Source organism: Coenobita brevimanus, chromosome 60 (assembly GCF_032717465.1).
Source record: "Coenobita brevimanus isolate Jiangsu-jjx chromosome 60, ASM3271746v2, whole genome shotgun sequence".
Taxonomy (NCBI): Eukaryota; Metazoa; Arthropoda; class Malacostraca; order Decapoda; family Coenobitidae; genus Coenobita; species Coenobita brevimanus.
The window spans coordinates 29,766,479-29,793,786 of record NC_137013.1 but is presented as its reverse complement, the minus strand read 5'-3'; the positions used below and the strand labels follow the sequence as shown (position 1 = coordinate 29,793,786).

Here is a 27,308-nt window from a genome sequence, read left to right as displayed (position 1 = left end):
GTCGTTTTGTCTGCGGCCACCCTTTGCGGGATTAGGGCGTCAGGCTATAGATAGATAGCTTTAGGTTTTCACTTTTAGTTATGCAGTACTTTTAATACTGGTATAGCTGCTGGTATAGGCTTAAAGTATAAGACCTTTAGTTTCCCACCAGATATCAGTGAAGGTAATCAGGTTGGTTCTACAATAGCAGTTGTCATCTCTTGTGTTTTGTTGATAAATGGTGTACAGTATTCCAGTTACCAAGACTAATCGTCTTTTTGACATTCTTCACCTCTGGCTATTTTTACTTCTGATTTACTCACTGAATGGTAGAGTACTGTGTAAATATTATGAATACAGTATTTCCAGTATATTAAAAGAGCATGTAGAGCTTAGTTACTTGAGGGTGGGGGAGGGAGGCAGACAGAACATAGAAGTGCTTTGTTTCTGGCCACTCCTTCCCTTCCAGGATTAATGCATCCAATTGTATGTAGATAGGTACAGTATATACAGTAAATTTTCTGTTATCATAAGCTGTTGTTCAAGATCTACTTGAATCTTTACATGCCTGTATTATTTCACCCTGTACTGCTATGCTAGACTCTATGTGCATAGGGTATTTATTTGTAATCCATCTAACTGTCCATCATCATAATTCAAAATCACATGTCATTTCTCTTGTACAGGATGAAGATGACTTTGAGGGCTTTACATCAACGAAACCGGAACCCCCGAAGGTGCGAGTGCCAGTGGGAAAGCCCCCTCCCGCTGTCCTTAACCCTCCAAGGGGGCGAGTTGGAAAGAAAGCTGTGGCACAGAGTGTGGAGGAGGCCTGTGCCACACTAGAGGAGGCAGGGCTGGTGACTCGGAGGAGAGCTAGTGTAGTGGACCAGGCACTGAAGGAAGTGGAGGTGCGAAAGAAGGAAGCCAGTGATGGGAGAAAAAAGGAAACATTACGGAAAGAACAGAGTGAGGGGAAGAAGAGGGACGTATCTGTGTGTGATACGAGGACTGGGGGGGATGTTGGAGGGTTCAGTGTGGTTGAAAGCAGGACAAGAGAGGGAAGGGGAGGGGGGGTAAGTGTACAGGAATCTAAGGCTGTGGTGGTAGCTTCTACAAAGTGTGTGACACAAAGACACACTCGTCATAGGATAAGTAGACACCCAACTGTAAAAACTGCCATAGCAAAGAAATTATTAGCAAAGGCAAAGAAGAAAGTACCTTCACTACCAGTTGTGGGTGAGAAAAGCCCTAAAAGGTTTATTCTACCAACTATGAGTGTTAGATCATCCAGAATTATCAAGCCAAATAAGAGATTATTTGCTGACTTCACAGACATGTTCACCAGTAGTACAGTAGGTGGTGGTGCCAGCTCAGAAGTGAGAGATGATAGCCTTAGTTTTTCAAGCAAGAGACTGGACAAGCTGCCTGGCAGAGGTCGCAGTTCTCACAAACAGTTCCTGTCTCTACCTCGCTCACGTGGCCCGGGCAAGAGCCAGGGCGGGCCAGAAGGTGGTGGGCGCGACCGGATGCGCCGCACCATCTCGCTCTACACTGAGGCCATTACTGGCCCCTGCAAGGGCCAGGTGGGTCGGCCACCTAAGAGGCGGCTGGAGCCACCCCAGCCAGAAGTGGAGCCTGAGGCACCTCGCTCACCTCATCATTCAGACCCCAATCAGTCCAAGGTCAAGGAGAAGATTGAGAAGCTGCTCCGCTCACCCTGGGACAACAGGCTTAAGCAGTCTGTAAAGGTATGTGTTACCTGTGCTGTTGTGTTTAATGTGTATTTAAGGTAGGGTATGTGCTTTTGGTACTGTAAGTACATACTTTAGCATCTTAATGAAAGTTAACCTGCCTCATCCCGGCAGATTTTTCACCAATGACCCCTCCCCCCTCATCCTGGCAGATTTTTTTTTTTTTTTTTTTTAACCTCCAGTTTTTGTGAGAAACATTGGAAAATGCCAAAAAAAAAAAAGGTGCTCAGCTGAGCTTATAAGTGCATTATACAGTTGTCCTTTTGAATACCTGGTACCGTCTTCTTGTGGGCCTTGCTCCAGAGACAACATTTTCTATGGGAGGGGTAACTATTCCAAACCACTCAGAATATGTAGATATTTATTTATTTGGTATGAATTTATATGTAGTACTAGAGTATATTGGTTTTCACACAGTAATATAGGCAGTATAAGTGTTGTTTCACTCACCAAACACATCAACATACCGCACCTTCCTTTCCGACGTTACTGCCTCATCACTTATACTTGTTTCTTCCTCTGGCTTGTTTCTTCCTTGGCCTCCACCTCAGGAATCACTTTCCCCTTGAATTTTGTCATTGGAGTGGCATGACATATCTTTATTGGCCAGGGCACTGGTATCAGGTGAGTTGCCAAGAAAATGGTGTGTGTCGGGGGGAGGGGGGTCAGACAGGGTCAGGCAGTATCCCTGCCTGACAGCAGGTAGAGGAAGGTCTCCCACATATGCCTACCAAAAATCACCCTTGAAAATTGAAAAATATGCAAATGACGGACCTCGCAATTGCGAAATGTATGGATGCATCATCAGGTGTTACGGTGACAAAATGTGGTGATGCATCCATATGTCAACAGGACACCTCGGGTTAAGTAACAAAATTAGTTTCTCACTTAGGCAATAGTAGGGAATGTGAAAGTGGGTGGAGTAGTTGGTGAGTGGGGTGTGCCTGCAGAAATGGATGAGAATGGCAGTGCTCTTGTGGTCATTTGTGCAGGGAGGAGGTTGATGATAGCCAATATGGTACCCTCTTTAGACAGAATGATCCACAGGTATGGTATAGGGCACATGATGAGTGATAAGAAGGATGAGTGGTGAACCGAATGAACGGAAGACAGTGATTGATTGTATGTATGTGGATGACAGAATGAGAAGGTGTGTAATGAATGCAAGAGCATACAGAGGTTGGGGAAGTGAACTTTCTGACCACCGTGTGGTGGTGGTGGTGAAAATCAAGGTTCAAATGCAATGGAGGAATAGAAGGAGAGAAGGGCAGGAGGAAGGAGTCCATGCAAGGAGGGTAGAAGGGTTGCAAGAGGATGGAAAAAAGGTAGCATATAATAGAGGACTGGAGGAGCAATTGGGTAAATATGATTTGGAGCAGATGGGGAAGGTGAAAGATGTGTGCAAGATACTCCCAGAAGAAATCTGAGCAGCATGTGAGGTGGCATGTGGGGTGAAGAGAAGACGAAAGAGGGTGCAAGGAGCAGCATGGTGGAATGAAGGGGGGCAAGCTGTAGCACAAAAGATGAACGCATACAGTGAGTGGATGGGAAGCAGGGGTGTGGAGGAAGTTGGGAGATGTAAGAGAGAGTTAAATGTAGAAAAGAAGAGAAAGGTGAAAAGATGAAGAGAGTGGATGAGGAATATGAAAGGAGTTTGAGTGTAAAATGGAGGGAATGTAAACAAATGTTCTGGAAAGGGGTAAAGAGAGTTAGACAAGGTGATAAAAAAGTTGGTCAGGGAGTGAAAGATGAAGATGGTAGATTGCTAGTAGAGAAGGGAGAAAAAGTGAGCAGATGGATAGAACACTTTCAAGAACTGTTAAACATAGAGAATGAAAGTGATGCGAGGATAAATGACTGAGAGAAGGAGGGAGGTGAGAAGAGAGGAAGAAATCAATAGGATGGAGGTAGTGGAAGCAATGAAGAAAGTCAAAATGGGTAAAGCCCCAGGAATTGATGGAGTGTGTGGTGAAATGCTGAAGCATGGGGGAGAGATAGTTGTAGAATGGATATGGAAGATGTGCAGGTTGGCCTGGGAGGAAGGTAGAGTCCTGGAGGATTGGAAGTGGTATAATTATTCCCCTGTACAAAGGAAAAGTGAAAAAGAAGTGTGGTAATCATTGAGGCATTTGTCTTCTTAGTGTAATAGGAAAAGTGTATCGTAGGATACTTACTGACAGAGTTACAGAAATAACAGAGGAATCAGTTGGAGAACAGGGAGGTTTTCTGGAAGGGAAGAGGTTGCATAGATCAGATATTCATTTTTGAGTCTATCGGAAAAGTTTCTAGAGAAGGGAAAGAAGTTGTATGTGGCCTTCATGGCTCTGGAGAAAGCATAATTATGACAGGGTGGATAGACAAGGATTGTGGAAAATATTAAGAATATATGGAGTAAATGGAAAGTTGTTGAATGCCATGAAGAGTATGAGAGTGCTAAGGCTGTAGTGCATGTGGGTAGTGAATTGAGTTAATTTTTCTTTTTGAATATTGAATTGAAACAGGGATGTGTCGTGTCTCCATGGTTGTTCAGTCCTTAATTGGAAGGGGTTATAAAAGAGATACAGGGTTGGGCAGTGGATGTTAGAGCAGCTTTAATGAGAGAGCATGATGTTTGGAAACTCCGTGCACTATTGTTTTCAGATGATACTGAATTTTTAAGTGAAGATGAAGGGGAACTGCAAGGCTTGGTGAATGAATTTGGAAGAGTGTTTAAGAAACAGAATCTAAAAGTGAATGTAGGGAAGAGTAAAGTTTTGGTCTTGGAGAGAAATGAAGTCACTGGATGTACAGTGATCCTGGATGATAAGGAAATAGAAAATGTAAGTGCATTTAAGTACTTGGGTACGGTATAGGTAGTGTGATGAGTAAGGATGGAAGTTTGGAGGGTGAAGTGTCTGAAAGGGTGCAACAAGGAAGAAGGGTTGCTGGTTCTTTGAAAGCAGTGATAAGGGACAGGGAAGTGGGCGTGGAAGTAAAAAAGTTACTGCTTGACAGTATTGTGATAGCAACTCTACAGTAATGTATGGAAATGAAGCTTGGACCTTGTTGGAAGGACACAAATCAAAGAGTGAGAGCAGTGGAAATGAGTTATTTGAGAGGAGGATGTGAAGTTACATGGAGATATAAGCTGACAAATGAGGAAGTACTGGAGCGTTTTAGTGTGGCTGTGATAGAAAATACAGTATTAGGAGAAATACATTGAGGCGATTTGGCCATGTGGAGAGGATGGAGAGTGAGAGGCTCAACGAGGAGAGTGTATGTGAATGAGCTGGAAGGCGGGGGAGGGCCAAGGATGAAATGGAGGGATGAAGTGGAGAGGTATATGGGAGAGGGGAGTGTGAGCTGGGAGCTGGGCAGTGAAATGGCAACTGACCAGTCAACATGGAGGCAACTTGTTTGTGGCCACCCCTTATAGCTGCAATGTACGTCATATGATGGAAAACGTGTAGCTGTTACACACATCATGTGAGCAAGTTTTTTTTTAAGTGGGCGCATTTCTAATGCCGATTGGCATCTCAATTGAGCTATTTCGTCACCATTTGTGTATTCCGCTACCACCCGTGAATCCTTAGTACAGTATTTCCTTATCCTACTAGAAAGGAGATGTGCAACTTCTTTACTTCACCACGGCTGAATTAAAGTAAATAATGAACTCATACGGTACCGGTATGTTTTTCCTATACTTTTTCATGCATCCATTCTCTCTCTCTTTCTCTCTGTCTGTCTGTCTGTCTCTCTCTCTCTCTCTCTCTCTCACATGGAGAGACCAGGACACCTAATGCAGCAGTTATCGGGTTTAGGTGACTGGCAATAGACAGATAGATAGACTTCGGCAAAACTATATTGTCTCAAGAAGGTACCATTGCGGCCAGAAGTTGTTAGCCACCCTCATCCAGCCAACCTGTGTATGTGTTAGCGTCACATTCACGAGCACAGAAGTTGCCTTCTGTGCATTTCTGTCGAAGAATATCCCTTCAGCTTTGGGCTTGTACTGATGGATAAAATAGCAATATTTTCTCTGAAGGTTTGACTTTGATAACACGAATATATCACATTTATTATTTAGTAACTATTTTTTCTCATACAATACCAAGCAAGTGACTTAAAAATGTTTCTTTGATTTCACTTCACGACTTCCTGTACTGTAGATTTGAATCAGCGAACACAAAGAGTGAACAAGTTCGATGCATTCATTTGTTACCGAGAGAGAGAGAGAGAGAATGTTGGGCGTCTGTGAATTTTGGAGAAATGAGGTGGAGGCAGATTGGTGCAAGGGATGAGAAACCCTGGATTCCTGTGCTCCATTGAAAACAGGCCACAGTGTGAATATTCTTCCATCAGTCACTAGAACTTGCCTAGCTCTGTGAGTTTTTTTAAGGATTGCTGTCGGAGGAATAATGAATTAGGAGATAAATGCTGTTGATTTAATAAAAAGCTGTGCTAAACCCATGGGCTCCCGGAGCTCCTGTGCGAGGGATTTTGCTGGATGGGTGCTAGGCGTACCGCCCTCCGCCTGTCGGCTCATAGTTGCAAGACTCATAGGTCCCTTCCCTGGGGTTCCCTTCTTTATTAAATTTTGATAATGTTCAGTTCCGTCCTGTATTGAAGACACTGGGCACTAACGGGTTAAGAAAGTAATTTGCTTCTCTGTCCAGAGAGGGATATCCGGTTAATGTGAAAAATACTCATGAGTCTGCCAAAAATCTCCAGGTGCCAACCACCAGAGAGAGAGAGAGAGAAAAAAAAGCGAACATAAGGCATTTAACAGAAGTTACACGGCCTGGCTAATAATTTGACAAAGTCAACTGATGTTACCCAGAATAAAACCCATCTTTCATTTTGTCCGACAAAATGTTTTCCTGGGATAAACTCCTTTGTCATTGGCCAAAGGAAAAATTCCCTGTTTAACTCAAGCACGTTATTTACTCGTATCACATAAAATCATGTGTATGTAGCCGGAATGAAGCCCATATCTACCCCTTTATCGGCCCGGCAAACTCCCTGTAAATAATACTATTTTCTACCGATAGACTGATTTAAGCGTAGGGACTCATCTTTCGTGTATGAAAATCCACCCCTTCTGTGTGTGTGTGTGTGTGTGTGTGTTGAATTGCGAATCATCCGACTTGTGGGGCATGGTATGCCGGTTGGTAGGTTGGTGACTGGGTGAGTGGATTGGTTAGTGTGGGCTGGTGGTTTCACAGGCGGATTAGGTGGGCGAGAGGGAGGGAAAGGGTTGTTGGGCTGGTTAAGTGGGGTGGAGTGGGGTTCATGCATTAAGTGGGGTGGGTGGTGGGGCTACCTGTAGGACAAGGCAAAAGTCGGGTTTATGTCGTCCTAATTTTGAGACATACTGTATTGAGTAAGGTTGTGGGTATGTGCGTTATTGGATGGGTGTGTAGGTGGGTGGAGAGACTGTGGGAAAACAGGCCTCTGGGATTACGGTACGTCATTTGAGTGAATATGTCCGAGTTGGGACTAGGTCAGTGTGAGGAAAATCGGTGCACAGGGGATATTATTCTGGAATCATGCTGAAGTAGGTACATAGATCCAGTGGGTTACAACAGGTCCATAGTGCAATACGTCTGTTGGTTAAGAGTCTGTGTTTCAAATGCACGCATCAGTTGGTGATATAACCACGTCAGATATAGGTTTATGAGGAGAATATGTTCACTGTGAAAAATATGTCCATGGGTATACAGTACATCCATGTAGGAAACCTGCATTCATGGAGAGAGTCAAGGTCGATGGAAAAATTGGTCCATGGGGAGAAGATTCATCAGTGGGGAAAATTTGTTCCTGGGAAAATGGGTTTACGTAGAAAAGTAGGCATCTTAAAAAAAAAAGTCGTTTAGGAAAATAGGTCCATGGGGGATTGTGCTCCAAGTGGTGAAAATGTCCATTGATAAAAATATTCATGGGGTGAAAATAGGTCCATAGGGGCATACACGTACTGTAAACATACATAGAGCTATTTAAAATAAATAGGACTTAAAATATCCAACTTTTAACAGCAACCATTGCCTGGAATTAGGCTTGCCACTGCACACCTTGGACCAAACAACCATTAGCCTGATCCAAGTACCACTTCGTCATCCAGTTATTATATTTCATAATTTACCTTTATTTAGTCATTTAGGCATTGAAAGCCAACCGAAATGAAAGGAAAAATCCCTGTGTAACTGTGCTGAGCACCTCATTTCTCCGTCTCATTCCTCTAAATTTCACAGGCATCCACTACTCTCTCTCTCTCTCTCTCTCTCTCTCTCTCTCTCTCTATCTCCTGGTAACAAATGAATGCATCGAACTTGTTCATTCTGTGTTCGCTGGTTCAAATTTACAGGAAATCGTGGAGTGCAGCCAAATATACGTATGTCACTTGCTTGACTCTATAAGAGAAACAAGTTATTAAATGATCAAGGTGATATATTCCTGTTATCAAAGTCAAACCATCAGAGTAAATATTACTATTGCTTTATCCACTAGTACAAGCCAAAAGCTGAAGGGATATTTTTCAGGAGAAATGCATCGAAGGCAACCTCTGTGCTCGTGAATGCGACGTTGCCACATACCGTACAGTACACGTGTAGGCTGGACAAGGGTGGCTAAGAACTTCTGGCCGCAGTAGTACCAACTTCTAAAGTAAATGAAGTCATTCTTGGGTTAAAGTTTTCAAAGCTGTTGATAATTATAATACAGTAATTGTTGATAATGTGCAAAGCTCAGACTAACACTGGTAACCTTCCTTATTATGACATGATGATTCGCGCAGGGGTATTGAACCAGCCAACATGTAGGCTGGCCCAGACACTTAGGGCATGTGGCTTTATTGTGCTCTGGGGAATCTGCGCATTCTGATCATATGTAAAGCGTGTTCTTTGCTCTTGAGTTTTGCGGATCATTCACTTTTACTGTTGCAGTTGGGAAATTTGTGTGTCATTTTATATATGTATAGAGAGAGAGGGAAAGGGAAAAATCAGTGTTTTATGAAAACTTACTTAAACTGATCAGAGTTCATATAACAACCTATGTATGTTTTGTGTGACGTGGGTGGGGGCTCTCACCATCCACTCACTTGATGTACAGTAGTGCTGCTTTGGGTGTCTGCCCTTTCCTCTCTTCCATCCTTCCTCTTCTGTCTGTCTTTCCTTCACTCATTCCCCTTTCTTTTGCCTATGGGTGATGTTACTTTCCCTCTTCTTTCTTTCGTTCATTCTTTCCTCTTCCTTCTGCCTATGGCTAACTCTGCATTGAGTGACAAGCCAAATGGTTTCCTATATAACAGGAAACCATTTACTGTGCTGGGTGGTAACCATATAACCAAATTATGGCACCTGGTGGTTAGTTGGTAATTAAGTTGCTCCAATAGGGTTGAGCCTGTGTATGTTTATGTCTAAGGGGTTGTTGGGGTTTGTTGCTCATGTAATGCCACTCAGGGATGAGTGAGGCCGGTCACTCATCTTAAATGCCAGGACTAGTTTGCCTAGCCCTGGGTTCCAATGCTCCTCATGGGGAAACAGGATTGGATGATGGTTGGTTGGAATATATATATATATATATATATATATATATATATATATATATATATATATATATCCAGATCTATCTATCTATCTATCTATCTATATATATATATATATATATATATATATCCAGATCTATCTATCTATATATATATATATATATATATATATATATATATATATATATATATATTTATAGTTATCTATATCTATAGCTATCTATATATATCTATATCTATCTGTCTATCTATCTATCTATCTATCTATCTATCTATCTATGTATATCTGTCTCTATATATATCTATCTATCTATTATCTATATATCTCTCTCTCTCTCTCTCTCTCTCTCTCTCTTTCTCTATCTATTTATCTATCTATCTATATATATATATGGTTGAATATATCTATATCTATCTATCTCTGTCTGTCTATCTATCTATCTATCTATCTATATATATATATATATATATATATATATATATATATATATATATATATAGTCTATATATTTACTCTCAATCCTCGTAAATTGTTGCAATTTGGTCTGGACCACTGCAGCGATTTATAAATTCCGTGGTTTATAAATAATAATTCTTAGGTGAAAAATGAATTTGGGTCTGGACTTTGGCCAACCACCCCCCACAGCACCCTACCTACACCTATCAAGGCACCATCAAACACAAACATACAAATTTAGGAGTATTCAATGCATGTATTTAATAGAAATAAGCAGTGTTAAGGGATCTCACCTTAATCCTATGACGATATTGCTTAAGTGAATGGAGTGGGGTGGTGTTGGGAAGAACTTAGAACCTCTCAGCACTTGTTCTTCCCAAACTCTTTCGCCAGCTTTGAAAACATCTCTCCCTTCTCAACACGACAAATGAGCTCCAAACGTTGACTGTACGACAACGGCGGCTGCTTCTTGATGCCATACTGCTCTCGTACTCCACGGCGATGGTCTGTAGTGTGCGGACTGGCGGGAAGAACAACAACGTGGCAGCATTAGCCTGCACACTTGCCACCAGGGATGGGTGGTGATTGGTTGTTGGGTCGCGATTTTCAAATTGAATGCCGCGGTTTACAATTCTCCTCGGAAAAGGCCCACTTCAGTGCCTAGGTCCGCGATTTTCGTGACTTAAGAGCGATTTAAGGGTGCCGGCAGTCTGACAGCCACTTAGCCGTGATTTACGAATCCGTGATTTATAAACGCGATTTACGAGGATTGAGCGTATATACAGTATATATATATATATATATATATATATATATATATATATAGTATATATACACACACACACACACACACATATGCAGTAAAACCTCGATATAATTGACTTCAGTAGACCGAAATTTGCTTTTATCGGAATCGAGGAGCTACCAGACTAAATTTCTATATATTGCAAAAAGTCCAATAAAGCCAGAAGCAGTCTGGACTGCCCAACCACTTCAGCGGAGAAATTCAACTGCATCCTTCACCGTAAAGTTACGCCAAAATGCCTCAACAGTCATGGCATCTGTGGTAGGTCGGGATAGAGGTGCTGGTGGAGATGGAATGGGAGCAGATGCTTCATCAAGGTCTTCGTCGTGATCTTCTTGTAGGGCATGAAGCTCCTCTTGTGTGTCAGTCTTCCTGCGTAGGTAGTCGTACACTTCCTTATGCTAGAAATGCTTCACTGTGGCGATTAGTTCTTGATCGAGTGGCTGCATTAGTGACGTTGTGCGGGGCGGCAGAAACACAACACGACAATCCTTGTGAAGATCTTCCAGGTATGGAGGGTGATTTGGTGCGTTATCAAGCACAAGGAGCATCTTAAATGGAATGCCCAGTTCCCGACACTTGGCTCTCGCATCAGGGACACACCACCTCGTTAACCAGTCTGCCATAATGTTCCCAGTCATCCAACCATTTACAGACTTATACCAATACACGCCACTTGCATCCATGTTCGTGAGGTTTTTGTAGCACCTTGGATGTGAAGCTGTGTGTACAACAACTGACCTCATCTTGTGGCTCCCAGACAGGTTTACAGCGAACATTACCGTCATCTTACACTTCTGGAGCTTGCAACCAGGGGCTTGTTTCTGTCTTTTAGCAATGTAAGTTGATTTTGGCATGGCCTTGTAATATAAGGACGTTTCATCGATGTTGTAGATCTGGTCCTTGGTGTACTGTCCCTCTTCAATAATCGTTTTAAATATTGCAGGATAGTCTTTCGCGGCCAGCTCATCGGCAGAGGCACGTTCACCAGACAATTTCACGTAACGGAGTTCCTTGCGCTTGAGAAAACGGTCTAGCCATCCAACCGATGCCCTGAACGGTTTTTCCACTTTTAACCTTCGAGATGCAGCCTTGTAAAAGAGCTGGGCTTGGTTCCGAATAAATCTTCCATTGAGTGGAACACCTTCCTTTTCTTTCCGCATTATGAAGGTGGCAAGATAGCGCTCCATTAATATCATAGCACGATTTCCCACCCGCGAATGGCCGTCTAGGTCAGAGGCACCGTATGTCTTCACTACAGCCTTTATGGCTTCACGGTTCTTCCACACAGTTCTCACTGTAGATTCAGCCAGTCCCAGGGTTCTCCCGATAGCCGTGTTTCCTTGACCCTCCTCCTTCATCTTAATTATCTTTAACTTGGTGGTGTGTGTCGGAAGTTTCTTTACTCTTGGGGTTGGAGCCATGGTGCAGCAAAGTACAGGCAGCACAAAAAACACCACACGTTGTACACGACAGGTTAGCTGTAGAGAGCGGATCCGCACAGTGCACAAGCCGGGACTGTTATGGCGCGCCCGCTCCCTTGTACCCCAAGCTGCGCAGTAGAATGCCCGGGAATTTCTGCGCATCAACATGACGACACGTGATGCGCTCTGTGAGGGGTGGTCGCGCACTAGTAGAAAATGGCATTTTCGAGCCACTCCTTGCCTCTGCCTCGCGTTCTGTGCGGTAAACTCACACATTAAAGGGTTTTTGGTTATGATTTTTGGTCACTCGTGCACAAGGTGAATCGCGCACTGCGGTGACGCGCACTGTGCGAACCCACTGTATATATATACACATATACATACATAAACTATACTGTACCTATCTGCGGGCACGGCAAGATTTGAAACGTGATGGTAAATTCCCCCTGGTGGCTGGAGAGCAAACCTCAGCCCTCGCCTGCTGTTCAAGCCCCACTCAGTATGTGGCCAGACCACTTGTTATTTGATCACCCTCCCATTTTTTGTGCCTATTGTTACATATTGTGCCACAGAAATGGCGAACAGGAACCCTGTGAAACCTGCCACCCCTAGGAGCACATCGAGTAAGATACGGCCGTTAAGGTTCAACCAGAAGTTGGATGTTATTAAGCAGATTAAGAAATGAGAAAAGAAGGCTAGAATCGCCATGTCCTGCATCGTCAACGAATCCAGCATTTGCACCATCTACAAGAACAAGGATAAAATTCTGAAATGTGTTAAGGCTCAAGGGACTGGGAGCATTGATGGACGTCTTAGGTGCAAGGACGAAGCTCTTCTGTGGGCAGAGAGGTGCCTGCACATGTTCGCACTGCAGCAGGGGAGGAAGAACATACCTGTCGACGGACCTATGCTCAGAGATAAGACCAGGAAATTTCATAGTGTCGCCTGTTGCCACCTTGGCCTGAACCCATCCAAGTCATTCCAAGCCAGCCCACGATGGTTCCAGAGTTGTCTGAAGAGGAAGAACCTGAAAAACGTTCACCTTACTGGTGAACGTGCCTGTGCAGACACCACCGCCGCCGCCAGTTTCCCTGCTTTCCTGGTGTCCTTCAAGATTTTCTTAAGAAGAAGAACCTGAAGAACGTTCACCTCACTGGTGAACGTGCCTTTGCAGACACTGCCGCCGCCGCCAGTTTCCTTGCTCTCCTGCTGTCCTTCAAGATGAGGTCACAGAGGAAGGTTACAGCAACCTGACAGTCTTCAACATGGATGAGACTGGGATGTAGTGGAAACGTTTGCCGTCTGCTGCCTACATCTCGGAGCAGCAGCGGCAGGCGAGGGGAAGGAAGGCAGACTAATCTTGGTACACCGTTATTTTGTGCACCAACGCTGCCGGTAATTTTAGAATGAAGCCCTACGTCATTCACCAAGCTAAGAAAGCCGCAGGCTTCAGAAACCTTCGTGATATGTTGGAGTCTGGTGTTTACTGGGGGCAGCAGGCGCAGGCATGGGTGACACCGAACCTGGTGGTTGAGTGGTTTGATTTGTTTGTCAAGGACATAGAGCAGCACTGTAAGAAGCACGGTGTCTCTTTGAAGGTGCTACTCTTGCTGGACAGTGCCCCATGCCACCTCCAGCACCCGGCATCCTGCCACCCATAACTTAAGGTCATCTTCTTCGCACCCAACACCACCTCTATCCTGCAACCCCTGGACCAGAAAATTATCGCCAACACCAAGCTCATGTACAGCCAGTACATGTACCACAAGCTCCTGGGTGCAGTTACCAGCGATTCACCTGAGGTTCAGGAGCTGCAGGAGACTGGGGGGTCTGCTCCTACACCTGGCAGCGACGCCGAGGAAGATGCAGGTAGCGACGATGAGGACGATGCTTTTCAGCCCGACCTCACCACACTGAGGGATGTGCAAAGTGTTGCGGAATTCTGGCGTCGGTACACTGTTAAGGACTCCATCGACGGTCTGCTTAGGGCTTGGGACAAGCTAAGACAGGCCATCATCATCCACACTTGGCGCCTTCTCCTGCCAAACCTCCGTGCCTTGACACCTGTTACTCCTGGTAGGCCAAAGGACGTGACGCAGCAACTGCAAGAGGTTGTGGACGTTGCCCATCAAGTTCCTGGCTGTTCTGAGGTAACAGCAGACAATGTGATGGACGTGGTTAACTGTGACACCGACTCTTTTGAAGCTGTGGTGGATGAAGTCATCGAGGGAGATGTTCCAGTGGACAGTGGGAATGACAGACAGGCCGACAGTGAGACTGTGGCAGTGAGGTGGGGACCAACATTGAAAAACTTGAGTGGTTTGTCAGTGGCCGTGAACACGCTCAAGGAATGAGTCCAGGAATAGGATGGGGATGTGGGGAGGCCTTGTAATTTTGTTACCCTTATTGAAAAGGCAGCGGCACCCTACAAGGACCTCTATAACAGGAGATTCAATGAGCGCCGACAGGAGGTGATCACACACTACTTTTCCCGAGTCTCACAACCACTGCCACCACCAGAGCCTGAGACACAGGCTGGTCCATCCCACACATACGACGACAACTTCTCAGTGATGTCAGAGGCAGACTTCGATGGGTTCTTTCAGGAGGCTGAAGTGGAGGGAGACAACCTTACCCAGCAGCAGCACGAGGCACCACCAGGTTCGCCTCAAGCTGGCAGGCAGTAGCCTGCCTCTTGCCTTGGAACCCCCAACCCTACCCCTTCCACTTAAGCACTATCGTTGTCGGAGTCAGGTATTGTACGTACAGTATTTTCTGTCCTTAAAGCCCTTTATTATTATTGTTTAGTGTTTAATTTGTGTGTAATACATGCATGGACTGATTGCTTGATTGTGTGCATGTGTAAAGTGGGGAAAAGTGGGTTGAAAGGGGGACTTTGGACGAACATCCAGAACCAAATTGCATTTTTCCCATAGGTCTAGTTATTGGTATGACGCGGTTTTCTATGGCACGGGCATGGTCCAGAACCAATTAATTGTGCCTTAGGTGACTTGACTGTACTGTATGATGGTAGAATGTTTTCTGGCAACTTTACAAAACTCTCACTTTTTCCCCTTCTAACCACCTTACACCATGTAAATTACCCCCACTTATACCCACCATCAGGTAAAACATTGAAAGATATAACTGTTGTAATTAAGAACATCATTGGTAATAAAAATGGCGTTAACAAAAAAGTTGAGCTGGGTACCCTTGTGTTGTTGATTTGTAGCTCCCTGTCACTATCCCCCTGCCCCCACCTCAGATGTTGTCAAAGTTTCGCTTTCTCTCATATTATGTGGCCTTCAGGTGGGACGTTAGGCTGTATAGTTAGACGAAAATGTATGGGTCTGGCAGTTTTAGGGGACAAAATGGAACGAAAATGTTTGCTATTACTCTCTCATCCATGTGTTCTCGTGAGTTAGTGTTCAGTTTCACATTCTTCATTCAATTTCGTGTTTCCCAACGCATTTCGGACTGACAGCATATGGCTGAACTGTGATATGGTGCTTAAAGAACGAGTGATGAAAAAGAGGACTTATGTACCTAGGAAAATATGGAAGCTGAAAAACCAAGCAGTAAGGGATGCCTTCTATAGTGAGATGAGGCGAGTGGTGGCTGAACAGGGAGCCGTAGACAGAGGCGTTAATGAACAGTACAGAGCCCTCAAGAGCAATCTCTTAAGAGTTACTGATGTAATATGCGGTTGGACCAGAGGACCACCAAGACATAAAGTAACTTGGTGGTGGGATGAGGGTGTAGAAGCTGCAGTTAAGGAGAAAGGAAGGCTTTTCCAGGAATGAAAGAAGGGTGGTAGCAAGGAGGAATACTTGACTGCCAAGCATAGGGCTAGAGAGGAGGTATACAGGGCGAAGTCTAAGTCACAGAGACTTTTACTTGATAACCTAAATCATGGGGAAAGGAAAAATATGATATTTAAGGTGGCAGATCAGATGAAGAGGGATAATCGGGATATTATAGGTGAGCAGTGTGTGAAGATTGATGAAGGAAGAGTAGTTTTGAACAGTGAGGATATTAAAGATGCATGGAGAGAGCATTATAGCCAGTTGTTGAATGAGGAGTTTGTCTGGGACAGGGAAGGTTTGGAGCCAGCCTTTACTTGATGCTGCTACTGTGAGTGAGGCAATAGGCAGGATGAAGGTGGGGAATGCAGCAGGCGTGTCTGGGTTGACTGCCGAAATGTTGAAGGCCTCAGGAGATATAGGGGTGAGGTTAGTCACTTACCTGATAAATATGATTATTTATGAGTGTGTTGTCCCAGATGATTGGCATAAGAGTGTAATTGTAAATGTGTATAAAGGGAAGGGTAATGCCCTGGAAAGAGGAAATTATAAAGGTATTAAGCTTGTAGATCAGATAATGAAGGTAATGGAGAGAGTTTTAGAAGGTATGATTAAAGAAAGAGTGAATATTGATGAGATGCAGTTTGGGTTTATGTAAGGTAGGGGGACCACTGATGCCATATTCAATGTTCGACAGCTTCAGGAAAAATATATTGGGAAGAAAAGGGATCTGTATTTTGTTTTTGTTGATTTGGAAAAGGCCGTTGACAGAGTCCCTAGAGAGGTGGTGAAGTGGGCAATGAGAAAGCTTGGCTTGGAGGAGTGGCTGGTTAGGGCGGTTATGGCTATGTATGTGGGTGCTCGCACCCAGGTAAGAGTGAATGGAGATTTGAGTGATGAGTTTTCTGTGAACGTTGGTGTGCATCAGGGGTCAGTTTTGAGTCCCATGTTGTTTATCATGGTACTTGAAGCCCTCTCACGTGACTTCAGAAACGGACTCCCCTGGGAGATGTTGTATGTTGATGATTTGGTGTTGATTGCAGAGAATGAAAGGGAGGCGGAGGAAAGATTTAGGAAGTGGAGAGATGGTATGGGGCACAAGGGGTTAAGGGTAAATGCAGATAAAACAAGTGATGATATCTAGGGTTGGTGGTGGTACTGTCAAAGATGAGGGAGAGTGGCCATGTGCAGTTTGCCACAGGGGCGTGGGAAGTAATTCCATCTTGTGCAGTGTTTGTGATAAATGGGTGCACAAGATAATGCTGATTTTATGTGTGCTTTGTGTCAGGGAGAGCAGGTGGAGATTGTCAGGCGTGAAAGGATTGAACTTGCTGGTGAATCTCTTGAGTGTGTCGAAGAGTTTTGTTATTTGGGAGACATATTGTGTGCTGGTGGGTGGGGCTGGAACTAGCTCTGTGGCTGGGGTGAGAAGTGGTTGGAAGAAGTTCAGGGAGCTGTTGCCTCTCCTGACTTTGAGAGGATTCTCCCTACGTGCTAAGGGGTCTTTGTATGCAGCATGTGTTAGGAGTCTAATGCTGTATGGTAGTGAGACCGTGGCAGTAAAGGAGGAGGATATTCGCAGGCTCAGACGTACAGAAATGACATGACTGTGATTAGTTGGTCAGGAGTGATCTGTGACAGAAGGGTCTCTGCAGAAATGAAAGGGAAAGTTTATAAGACTGTAGTGAGGCCAGCCGTGTTGTACGGAATGGAAACAGTACCATTGACAAAAAGGCAGGAGGCACAGTTGGAGGTAGGACAATTGAAGATGTTGCGTTTTTCACTAGGAGTGACGAGGTTGGACAAAATTAAAAATGAACATATTAGAGGGACAGCACACGTAAGTCAGTTTGGGGACAAAGCTAGAGAGGGGAGACTGAGATGATTTGGACATGTGCGAAGAAGGGATGAGGAGTATGTCGGGAGGAGGTTGCTGGAAATGGAGTTACCAGGCAGGAGAAAGAGAGGAAGGGCAAAGAGAAGGTTTATGGATGCAGTGAAGGAGGACAGGCGGTTGGTAGGTGTAAGAGAAGAAGATGCAGAAGACAGGGTAAGATGGAGAAGGGTGATCTGCTGTGGCGACCCCTAAGGGGAGAGCCGAAAGGAGAAGAAGAAGAAGTTGGATGTGTAGTGCGTTCCTGCGTGCAAGGTCTGGGGGGGCTGGGTTTACGCTGGAAGAGTTGAGAGGTAGGATGGGACTGGAGTGTATTGGTGTTGTGATGAGGGGAGGATGGGGATGATAATTGGGTGAGGAAGGTGAGAATTAATATTGGAGGTGGGGTTATGAAGGGTAGACCGAGAAAGACATGGGACGAGGTCATTAAGTGTGACCTCAGGGTTAAGGGACTGAACAGGGAGGCTGCAATAGATCGTGCAGCATGGAGAGCCACCATTAGGTGACTAAGGCCGACGCATGCAAGCATGTTGGAGCCTTTAAAAACGAAACGAAGCGCGATATCGAATGAAAAATGTGAAACTGGACACTAACACATGAGAACACATAGATGAAAGACTAATTTTTTTTTCTGGTTAGCAAACATTTTCATTCCATTTCATCCCTTAAATTTGCCAGACACATAAATTTTCGTCTGACCATACGGCCTAACGTCTCTTCCAAAGGCCACATAAAACGAGTGAAGATGAAACTTTGACAACAACATTTGGTGTAGGGGCGAGGGGAGAGGACCAGGGAACTACAAATCAACAACACGATGGTACCTGTTAATGCTATTTATAATATCATTGATGTTCTTAATGACAGTATTTATGCCTCTTTCAGTTTTTTACCTGATGGTGGGTATAGGTGGGGATAAATTACGTTGCATAAGGTGGTAAGAAGGGGTAAAAGTGAGTTTTCTTTCTCTGATGATCCACATAATGCATTATGAGCTTCCGAGTCAGCTTCAGGGCAGCATATGAACTTTCACTGCTGCCAGGTTCATATCACTTCCTATGTACGATCTTCTTTATCTTCTTCTGGCCTTTCCGAATCATTCTGATGGTAATTTTATTCGTGCCATGCCTTTTTACTATTTCAGTAAACGTACATTTTTCTTGAAGTGGTAGAAAGACCTCACCAGTTCAGTTTATATTCCTCCAGTTTGTTTTCAGTATTTTTCTGACCATTTCGGAGTGGTAAATTACCTTTTCCTGCTGAAAAATTTCGTACATTTTGTCATCACGTTCCCTAAGCCATACCTATTATAGTCTTGATGCAGTATATTCAAAGGTGATTTTCCTTTACTGGCTTCCCAACTGAGTGCTAGGTTAGGTTAGGTTAGATTAAATTATTAGGGACAGTTAAGCTAGGTTAGGATAAGTTTAAACACTTACCGGTAGGTCAGGACAGGCCCTTTCACTGTAACCCTGACGAGTCAGCCGAGTTGACACAGTGGAACGCACTCAATTAAAAACAATGGAGAAACCGGTTTTGCATGAAATGATTATTTACCACCCAAAAATAATCAGAAAAATATATAACAGACTATCAGGAAGAACAACGAAGAATGTGGAACTGATCGCTAACTTATGAAAACACACAAATGGATTTTTTTTTTTTTTTTTTTTTTTTTTTTTCCCCCCCCCCTAAAACTGCAAAACCTATATGCTTGTGGGATACAGTCAGTGAGATGTGAGAGAGAGACTTGATAGCCATATGCTCAGTTGGTCTGAAATGTGTTGGGAAGCACAAAATTGAACGAAAAAATGTGGAACTAAACACTGACTTGCCAGAACACAAAGGTCCCCCCCCCCCCCCAATCGGCAAACATTTTCGTTCCCTTTTGTCCCCTTAAACTGCCAAACGCGTTATGAGGGTGGGGTAGGACTAGGCGAGGCATGAGAAAGGATTGATAACCTTATGGTCAGTCAGTTGGAAATATTAGGAAGCACGAAATCGAATGAAGAATGGGGAACTGAATGCTAACTTACAAGAACGCGTGGATGAAAGATTTTTTTTTCTAATTAGCAAACATTTTCTTTCCATTTCTTCCCTTAAAACTGCAAAACCCACTATGAGTGTGGGGATGAACTAGGTGAGGCACGAGAAAGAACTGATAATCATATGCTTAGTTGGTCTGAAATGTGTTGTGAAAGATGAAATAGAACAAAAAATATGGAACTGAACCCTGACTTATGATAACACATGGGTGATTTTTTTTTTTTTTTTTTTTTTTTTTTTTTTTTCCCCTGATTAGCATATATTTTTGTTCCATTTTGTCCCCCTGAAATTGCAAAACCCATAAATTATCATCTAACCATTTGGCCGGGGGTATGTCAAGGAAAGGTACCTAGAATCTGGAGGGTGTCCTCACCGTGAATGACTTTAAAATTTCGTTGCCAGGCCAGCTGGCTTCCCGTATGAGCTAAAGTTTTCATGCATGTTCATGTGATATGTCTCACTATGCTGAGTGCGTTAGAACAAAAACGTGTTACTCAAGGGTTGAGTACCGGTATGTGTGTGTGTGTATATTTACCGTATATAAGAATATCTCGATATATGATTAGGGATGTGCCGATAGTATCAGTATTGGCAGTATTAGCCTTTTTTTGTAGTATCGGTATCGGCAAGGTAAAATATGGCCGATACTCCGATACTTTTCTTGTTTATGATTTAAGACAGTCGTGTTTCATGACTGATAAACAGATGGTTACGGGTATGATATTATATTATATTACATTATAATGGTGGTGACCATCATCCACTCACTTGATATAGTGCTGCCTACTTCTTCCTTAGCCTTTATCATTCTTTTTATGTGCCTGCCCTCCTCTCTTCCTATTTCTCCCATCTTTCCTGTCACTACTTACCGGTATTGCTTTTCTTTCCGTTACAGGCGGCTTTACATTGAGTGACAAGCCAAATGGTTTCCTGTAGGCCAAGAAACCATTTACAGTGCTGGGTGGTAACCATATAACCAAACCATACATGCTTCCTACGTGTCAAGTGGGTTGGTGGACGGTTAGTGCCCCTCCTTGTAAAACAAATAAATCAGAGTCAAATGGCCACCCCATACAGGATTATGGTGTCTGGCAATAGATAGATAGAGGCATTATAATTACATGTATGATGTAACATTATCATTTATTAATATTATATATTGATTACTGTATTGCTCCTGCATTAACAACACTCACATTACCAACATCAAATAAGTCAAAATAAAATCAAATAAAGTAAGATCAAAATAAAAAAAAAGTATCGGTATCGGCCATTTGTTAGTACAGGTCTCCCTCGTTTTATGATTGGTATGCGTTCCTAGAAAGGCAATCGTAAACTGAAATATCGTAAAGCGAAATTAAGGTTTAATGGGAAAAATAGGGATGCGTTCCTGGACTCGTGTATAAGGAACCGAAGACCCATACAAGTGATCTAATATGCAATAATAATGATGATGTTTTATGTATTGTAGTGCATCTGAATCACATGTGTATGTACATTTGCAAACATAAAGACATGAAATAGCAAAAACAACATGAAATACAGCTGTACTGTACTGTACTGATATGTACCCTCCTACTGTACTGTAGCTCCGTCCACCCTTAGTCGGTCCCCCCCGAGGCTGGAGGACGCAGTGCCTTAACGTCTCCTCTGAGGCTAGGAGACATCCTGGGCCAAAGCCCATCACTCGTCAACACAAGAGGTGGAGAGGGAGGAAGCAGGGGTGGTGGAGGTTTGGATGGCAGGGGTGGATGACTCAGGAGAATGAGAGGTGGTGGATGTTTGGGTGGCAGGGCTGGATGACTCAGTGGTAGCAGAGGCAGATGGACTAGCAGTGGGTTTGAAGAAGATGGAAATTGTTGTTTACTTTGCCAGCCTCCTCACAACTCTTAGCTGATCTGCCTGTGAGCGCGGGATTTCCACATGCCTAATCGTAAATTTGAGGGAGCTCAATCGTAAAATGAACACTTGGTACTAAAAAAGAACGATCATAAATGCGAAATATCATAAAACGATACAGCGTAAAACGAGGGAGACCTGTATCAGAGTATTGGTACCGGCTGAAAAGTGGGTATCGGGATCGGCACATCTCTATATATGATACCCGTAGATGCGATACCCTGGCCTAATGATGGGGGTAGAAATACCACCATACCCCACCTAACGATGGCCAAACCCTGGTTTAACAATGGGTTTTGATTTTTTTTTTTTTTTACTGATTTTGATGATATTTCAGACAAAAATTGTGTTCAGGTTGATTTATAAACTGTTTCTAGACTTAGATTAATGTGTTTTAGCCATAAATGGGGTGAACATTGTCATTTTGGGGTACAGTTTACTAAGCTTGATTTTTTCCAGATGTATTTGATGATTTTCATATTTTATTTGTTGGTTTTAGTGAGTTATTTACAGGTGTTAGGCTTATGTTAGCCTTGTTTACAGCTGTTAGGACATTTAGATTGGCATTAAACTTGTTTGTGGACTCATTTGGGTGGGTTTAGAACTTGATTGGGGAGGGGGGAGCCCAAGGATTAAAAACGCTTTCCAATACTTTACATGTTAAATCTACCCCAAGATACGATACCCCACCTATTGATGGGTTTTACTTAACCAATTGCATTGTTAAACCGAGGTATACCTGTATATCATCACTTTTGTTTTATCTGCATTTACTCTTAATGATTGTTATAGTTATGTTAGGTTAACCAGACCTGATATGTAATATCTTGCAGGGAGGAAAATGTGAGGGAGAGGATGTGGTAGGAACTCCCCCAGGTGGCCCCTCCCCAGCACTCTCTACCTCAGCTCTTTCTCGGAACATCCTGAGAAAAGCTCGCCTCAACTTGAACAAGTCTACCCTCCAGAAGATCCGTAACCCTGTATCCCTCCAGAGGCTCATTCCTCTCTGTGATGAAGGTAAGGCTTCCCAACACTGGTAGTTTGATTCCCCCCTTCTTTCTCATCTTTGATGTGTATTAGAAAATGAGATATGGAAGTTGATGCAGCAAGTTTGATTTTATCATGTTGGGTGGTTGATTGGGATGCGAATGAAGGAGCACATGAACAGGATTTGCCTCTCCCATCGTCCTTTGGGGGGGGGGGGCAGATTAACTGACAGGTGTGCATGAAGTGGATCTTGAAAGAAGGATACATCATCATCATCATCATCTGGACCTCCTTTCCCACCTTAGGGTGTGGTGAGGAGTATTGGAGTCCAGATAGCCAGAGTTTGCCCAATTCAATGGGCCATGCTTCCATTCACTCGTCATTTAAGCCCATGGAATCCTGGCTCCATCTGTGATAGGCCAAAAGGTTTCCACGATGTACTGTAGCTTCACATATGCATATCCGATTGAGTCAGTCTGAACACTGTCACGTTAGAAAAGGGTGCCAGATCCCTGGTCATACGCATAGGCCTGTCCACAAAAAATTCATCCAGCCAGCACAATCTCTTGCCAGTCCCTTGCCTCACCAACTTCCATCCCTCTCGTCCTCACACACTTATTCACCACATCTCTCCACTTTCTTTTTGGCCTGCCATGCTTCCACCCTCCTTCAAATTCATTCATAGCTTTTTCACCAGTCTATTGTCATCCATTCTTTCCTCATGACCATACCATCTCAGTACACTCGCTTCGATTCTGGTGTCCACAGACTTCCTCACTCCGTATCTTTCACAAATCACATTATCCTCTATCCTGTCCACTCACTGCACTCCACATAGATTCCTCAACAATCCCAGATCCACTGCATTTATTTTTGACTTTTCATTTTCATATCATGCCATAGTCTCACACCTGTATGTTATAGTTGGCACTAACATTCTTTCACGTAAGCTTTGTGCAGCTGCAACACTCAAGCCTCTGTTTCTTATCAAGGCCTTCATAGCACCAGCTACTTTCCTCTCCATTGCTTTTGCATATTTCCCTCCTTTCTATCACCGTACCCAGGTATTTGAACTCTCTCACCAATTCCAGTCTTGCCATTTATTGTAACATTAGTCTGGCAGTCACCTTCTCTCTCAGTAACCATCACTTTGCTCTTTTCTACATTTACTCTAAAGGCATGACACTCACAGACATCTACAAAGCTCTGCACAAGTCTACCAAGCTCTTGTCCAGTACTGATATTTGCAAGCAGTACTGCATCATCAGCATACATCAGATTAGAGGAATTCCATCCATCCCCATTGATTACCAACGCCAGCCTGCTCTCCATTACTCGTACCTTATTTCTCTCATCACCCCATCCATGTATATTGAACAACCTTGAAGACATCACACAACCTTGTTGCATGCCATTTACCCTTACATATGCTTTACTACCATCATAAAAGTTCTTTAATGGCACCTAGCAGCTTACCATCAACACTGTATATATGCAAAACCATCCACAGTAATAATTCTTCCATGTACCTTCCCTATAACACTCAGTAGAATTATGCCATGATAATTCTTGTGCTCACTTCGCTCCTTTTTTTTTTTTTTTTTTTTTTTTTTTTTTTTTTTTAATAGAGATACAGGTGCTGACCATCCACTCACTTGGTGTAGTGCTGCTCTCAGGTATCTGCCCTTTCTTCTCCTCCATCCTTCTTTCCTTCCTGTCCTTCTTTCATTCTTTCCTTCATTCTTTCCTCTCCCGTCTGCCTGTGGGTGACTCTACACTGAGTGACAAGCCAAATGGTTTCATGTACACCAGGAAACCATTTACTACGCTTGGTGGTAACCATATAACTAAATTTTGGCACCTGGTGGTTTAGTGAGTAATTACAGCACTCCAGTCGGATTGAGCTGGTGAAGGTTTATATCCAAGGGATGGTTGGGGTTTATTGCTCACATAATGCCACTCAGGGATGAGTGAGGCTTGTCACTCTCATCTTAACCCATTGTTAGTCCTGTGGGGTATTCAAACGTGGTTAGTCCAGTGGGGTGTTAACACCGCAATACAAAAATACGTGTGTTACTAACATGTAAAATATGTTCATACTGCCGCTTCAGCATTTCTCTGCAATCACTAATGAAAAGATTGAATGCCTTGTAGGTGGTGTTTATCAGTTTATAATAATAAAATACAATAAATTATAATATCATTAAAAAAATAACAAATGGACTCATATCTCATTTGTCAGGTAAACAAGTACAGGAAAATACATATTGTGATTTTTAAAATCAGTATAATGATAAACAATATGCAAAAACAAGATAAAAAACCAATCTATTATCACAATAATGATCTAAATGGTTAGTTTGATGAGGTGACTGGACACCCCAGGGGGGGGGGTGCCCCTCTCTCTCTCACTACAGCAGAGGCAGAACTAAACCAATCCACATGCTCCCTCCCCTCACTGAATGAGGAGAGTACTGGAATAGTGAGATATATTCAAATCACCGGCTAGGAAATATGAGCTTTTAAAAAAATTTGGGGTGCCAAAACACCCCACCTGATTAACAAATGGTTAAATGTCAGGACCAACTTGTCTAGCTCCAGGTTCCTATGCTTCTCAAGGGGCAGTGTAGGATTGGATGATGAATGAAAAATGAATGATACAATCATAGCCAGTTTCCACTCTTCTGGCACAGTTTCACTCATCCATTCCTTCTTTCATATCTCCAACAAGCATTTCATTCTGCCTTCTCCACTACACTTAATCATCTCTGCTTACATCTCATCAACTCCAGCTGCTGTCCCATTTTCTGCTGTTGCACAGCATTCTTCACTTCTGCAAGTGCCATGTTTCTTGGCACTACATTCCTTCTCTGCACACCCCTAGATAATGATGATGATAATAGTCTGATCTTATGTTTCTCAAAAGTGCCAGTTCTTTTAAAGAGAAAGTCAGTAGTACTCAACACACTTTAAAAACTTTTACAGTAAAAAAAAAAAAAAAAAAAAAAAAAGTGGTCATTTGTATTCAGGCTTAGTCAGTAGAAGGGGCATCAGTTTAAATACCCTGTAATTGTCTGTCGCAACAGCTTTTCCCAGGTCACTGGTCCATGAAAAGAGGAAGGCTCTAAGTTGACCCTTAACCCCTACGCACCAGCATATTTTAGGTGTGGCTGCCCTCTTAGTACGGCAGTATTTCGCATAATTGCCTTATTTCAGACCTTCATGTCAGGGAAAATATAGCAGTTAGGGAAATAGGCATTGGGCGATTACAAGGGTATTGTAATCGATTACGATTACTTTTGCAAACTTCAGAATTACGATTATGATCACAGTAAAAGTAAGAGTAAATCGATTACGATTACATAAGAATTAATCATGATTACATGTACTGTTATGCACTATGTAATTATGAGAATGTTTCTTTTATGCTTGACATTGGTTAAGTAAATAGCTGAAGTTAGTTTTTAAAAGCAAAAGCATCGTTCAGTAATATAAAACTGACATTTTCTAGGGATATCTTCTATGCAGATCATTTTTAATAAGAATTGCCTGCTTTAAGGAAGAACATAGGGTTAAGCTCTGCAGAACCTATGGCGACTGTTACTCTAGATAAAAATATTCTGTACAGTGATAGGTCCAGTAAGTTGTTCCTTTATTTTTTTGCCAGTTTGGAATACAAATGTATTTTAATAATTCAAGCACCGAGACTTTTCTTCACTTTGTCCTTGACCCTTTCATTCTATTAACTTTTCTACCAACTGAGATCTTCCCAGGTGATATTATTCTAGCTTAGGTAGGATATTATATGGAAGCCTAAGTGTCAAGTGGGGTTGGTGGAGGATTAGTGCCCCTCCCTGTAAAACAATTAACTCTAAGCCATTGGCCACCCCGTCTGGGATACATGGCGTCTGGCAATGAATGAATGAATTCTAAGTGATAACCTACAATTCACTTTTGTTTTCGTATTACTTATGGACGTTTCTATCTATCTATCCATTGCCAGACGCCTCAATCCCGTTTGGGGTGGCCACAAGCAAATCACCTCCAAGTCGCCCTGTCCCCCGCCATTTCACTGCCTTGCTTCCAACTCACACTCTCCTCTCTCATATACCTCTCCACCCCATCCCTCCATCTCATCCTCGGCCTCCCCCTCCCTCTTCCCCCCTCCACCTCACTCACATACACTCTCTTCGTCAGTCTTTCACCCTCCATCCTCTCCACATGGCCAAACCACCTCAGTGTGTTCCTTACAACACTTCCTATCACATCCACCTCCACACCACAATGCTCCATTATATCCTCATTCGTCAGCCTGTCTCTCCATGTGACTCCACAGGCTCCTCTTAAATAACTCATTTCCACTGCTCTCACTCTTGACTTGTGTCCTTCCAACAACGTCCAAGCTTCACTTCCATACGTTAGAGTTGGTATCACAATGCTGTCATGTAGTAACTTTTTCACTTCCATGCTCACTTCCCTGTTTCTTATCACTGCTTTCAAAGAACCAGCAACCTTTCTTCCCTGCTGTACCCGTTCAAGCACTTCACCCTCCAAACCTCCATCCTTACTCATCACACTACCCAAGTACTTAAACGTACTCACATTTTGCAATTCCTCACCATCCAACCTCGCTGTACATTCACTGACTTCACCTCTCTCAAAGACTATAACTTTACTCTTCCCTACATTCACCTATAGATTCCGTTTCTTACACACTCTTCCAAACTCATCCACCAAG

The 27,308-nt window shown here is 43.3% G+C and overlaps 1 protein-coding gene across 1 annotated transcript in view; it reads left to right on the top strand.

The window, feature by feature from the left end:
* The window catches only part of trx (histone lysine N-methyltransferase trithorax), a 244,798-nt gene that overhangs the window by 25,952 nt on the left and 191,538 nt on the right, over window positions 1-27,308 (top strand). Inside the window, exons 2-3 of the mRNA XM_080275135.1 lie at window positions 666-1,730; window positions 22,417-22,600. Coding sequence (XP_080131261.1) covers window positions 666-1,730; window positions 22,417-22,600 — 1,249 coding nt within the window. The remainder of the gene's footprint in view (window positions 1-665; window positions 1,731-22,416; window positions 22,601-27,308) is intronic.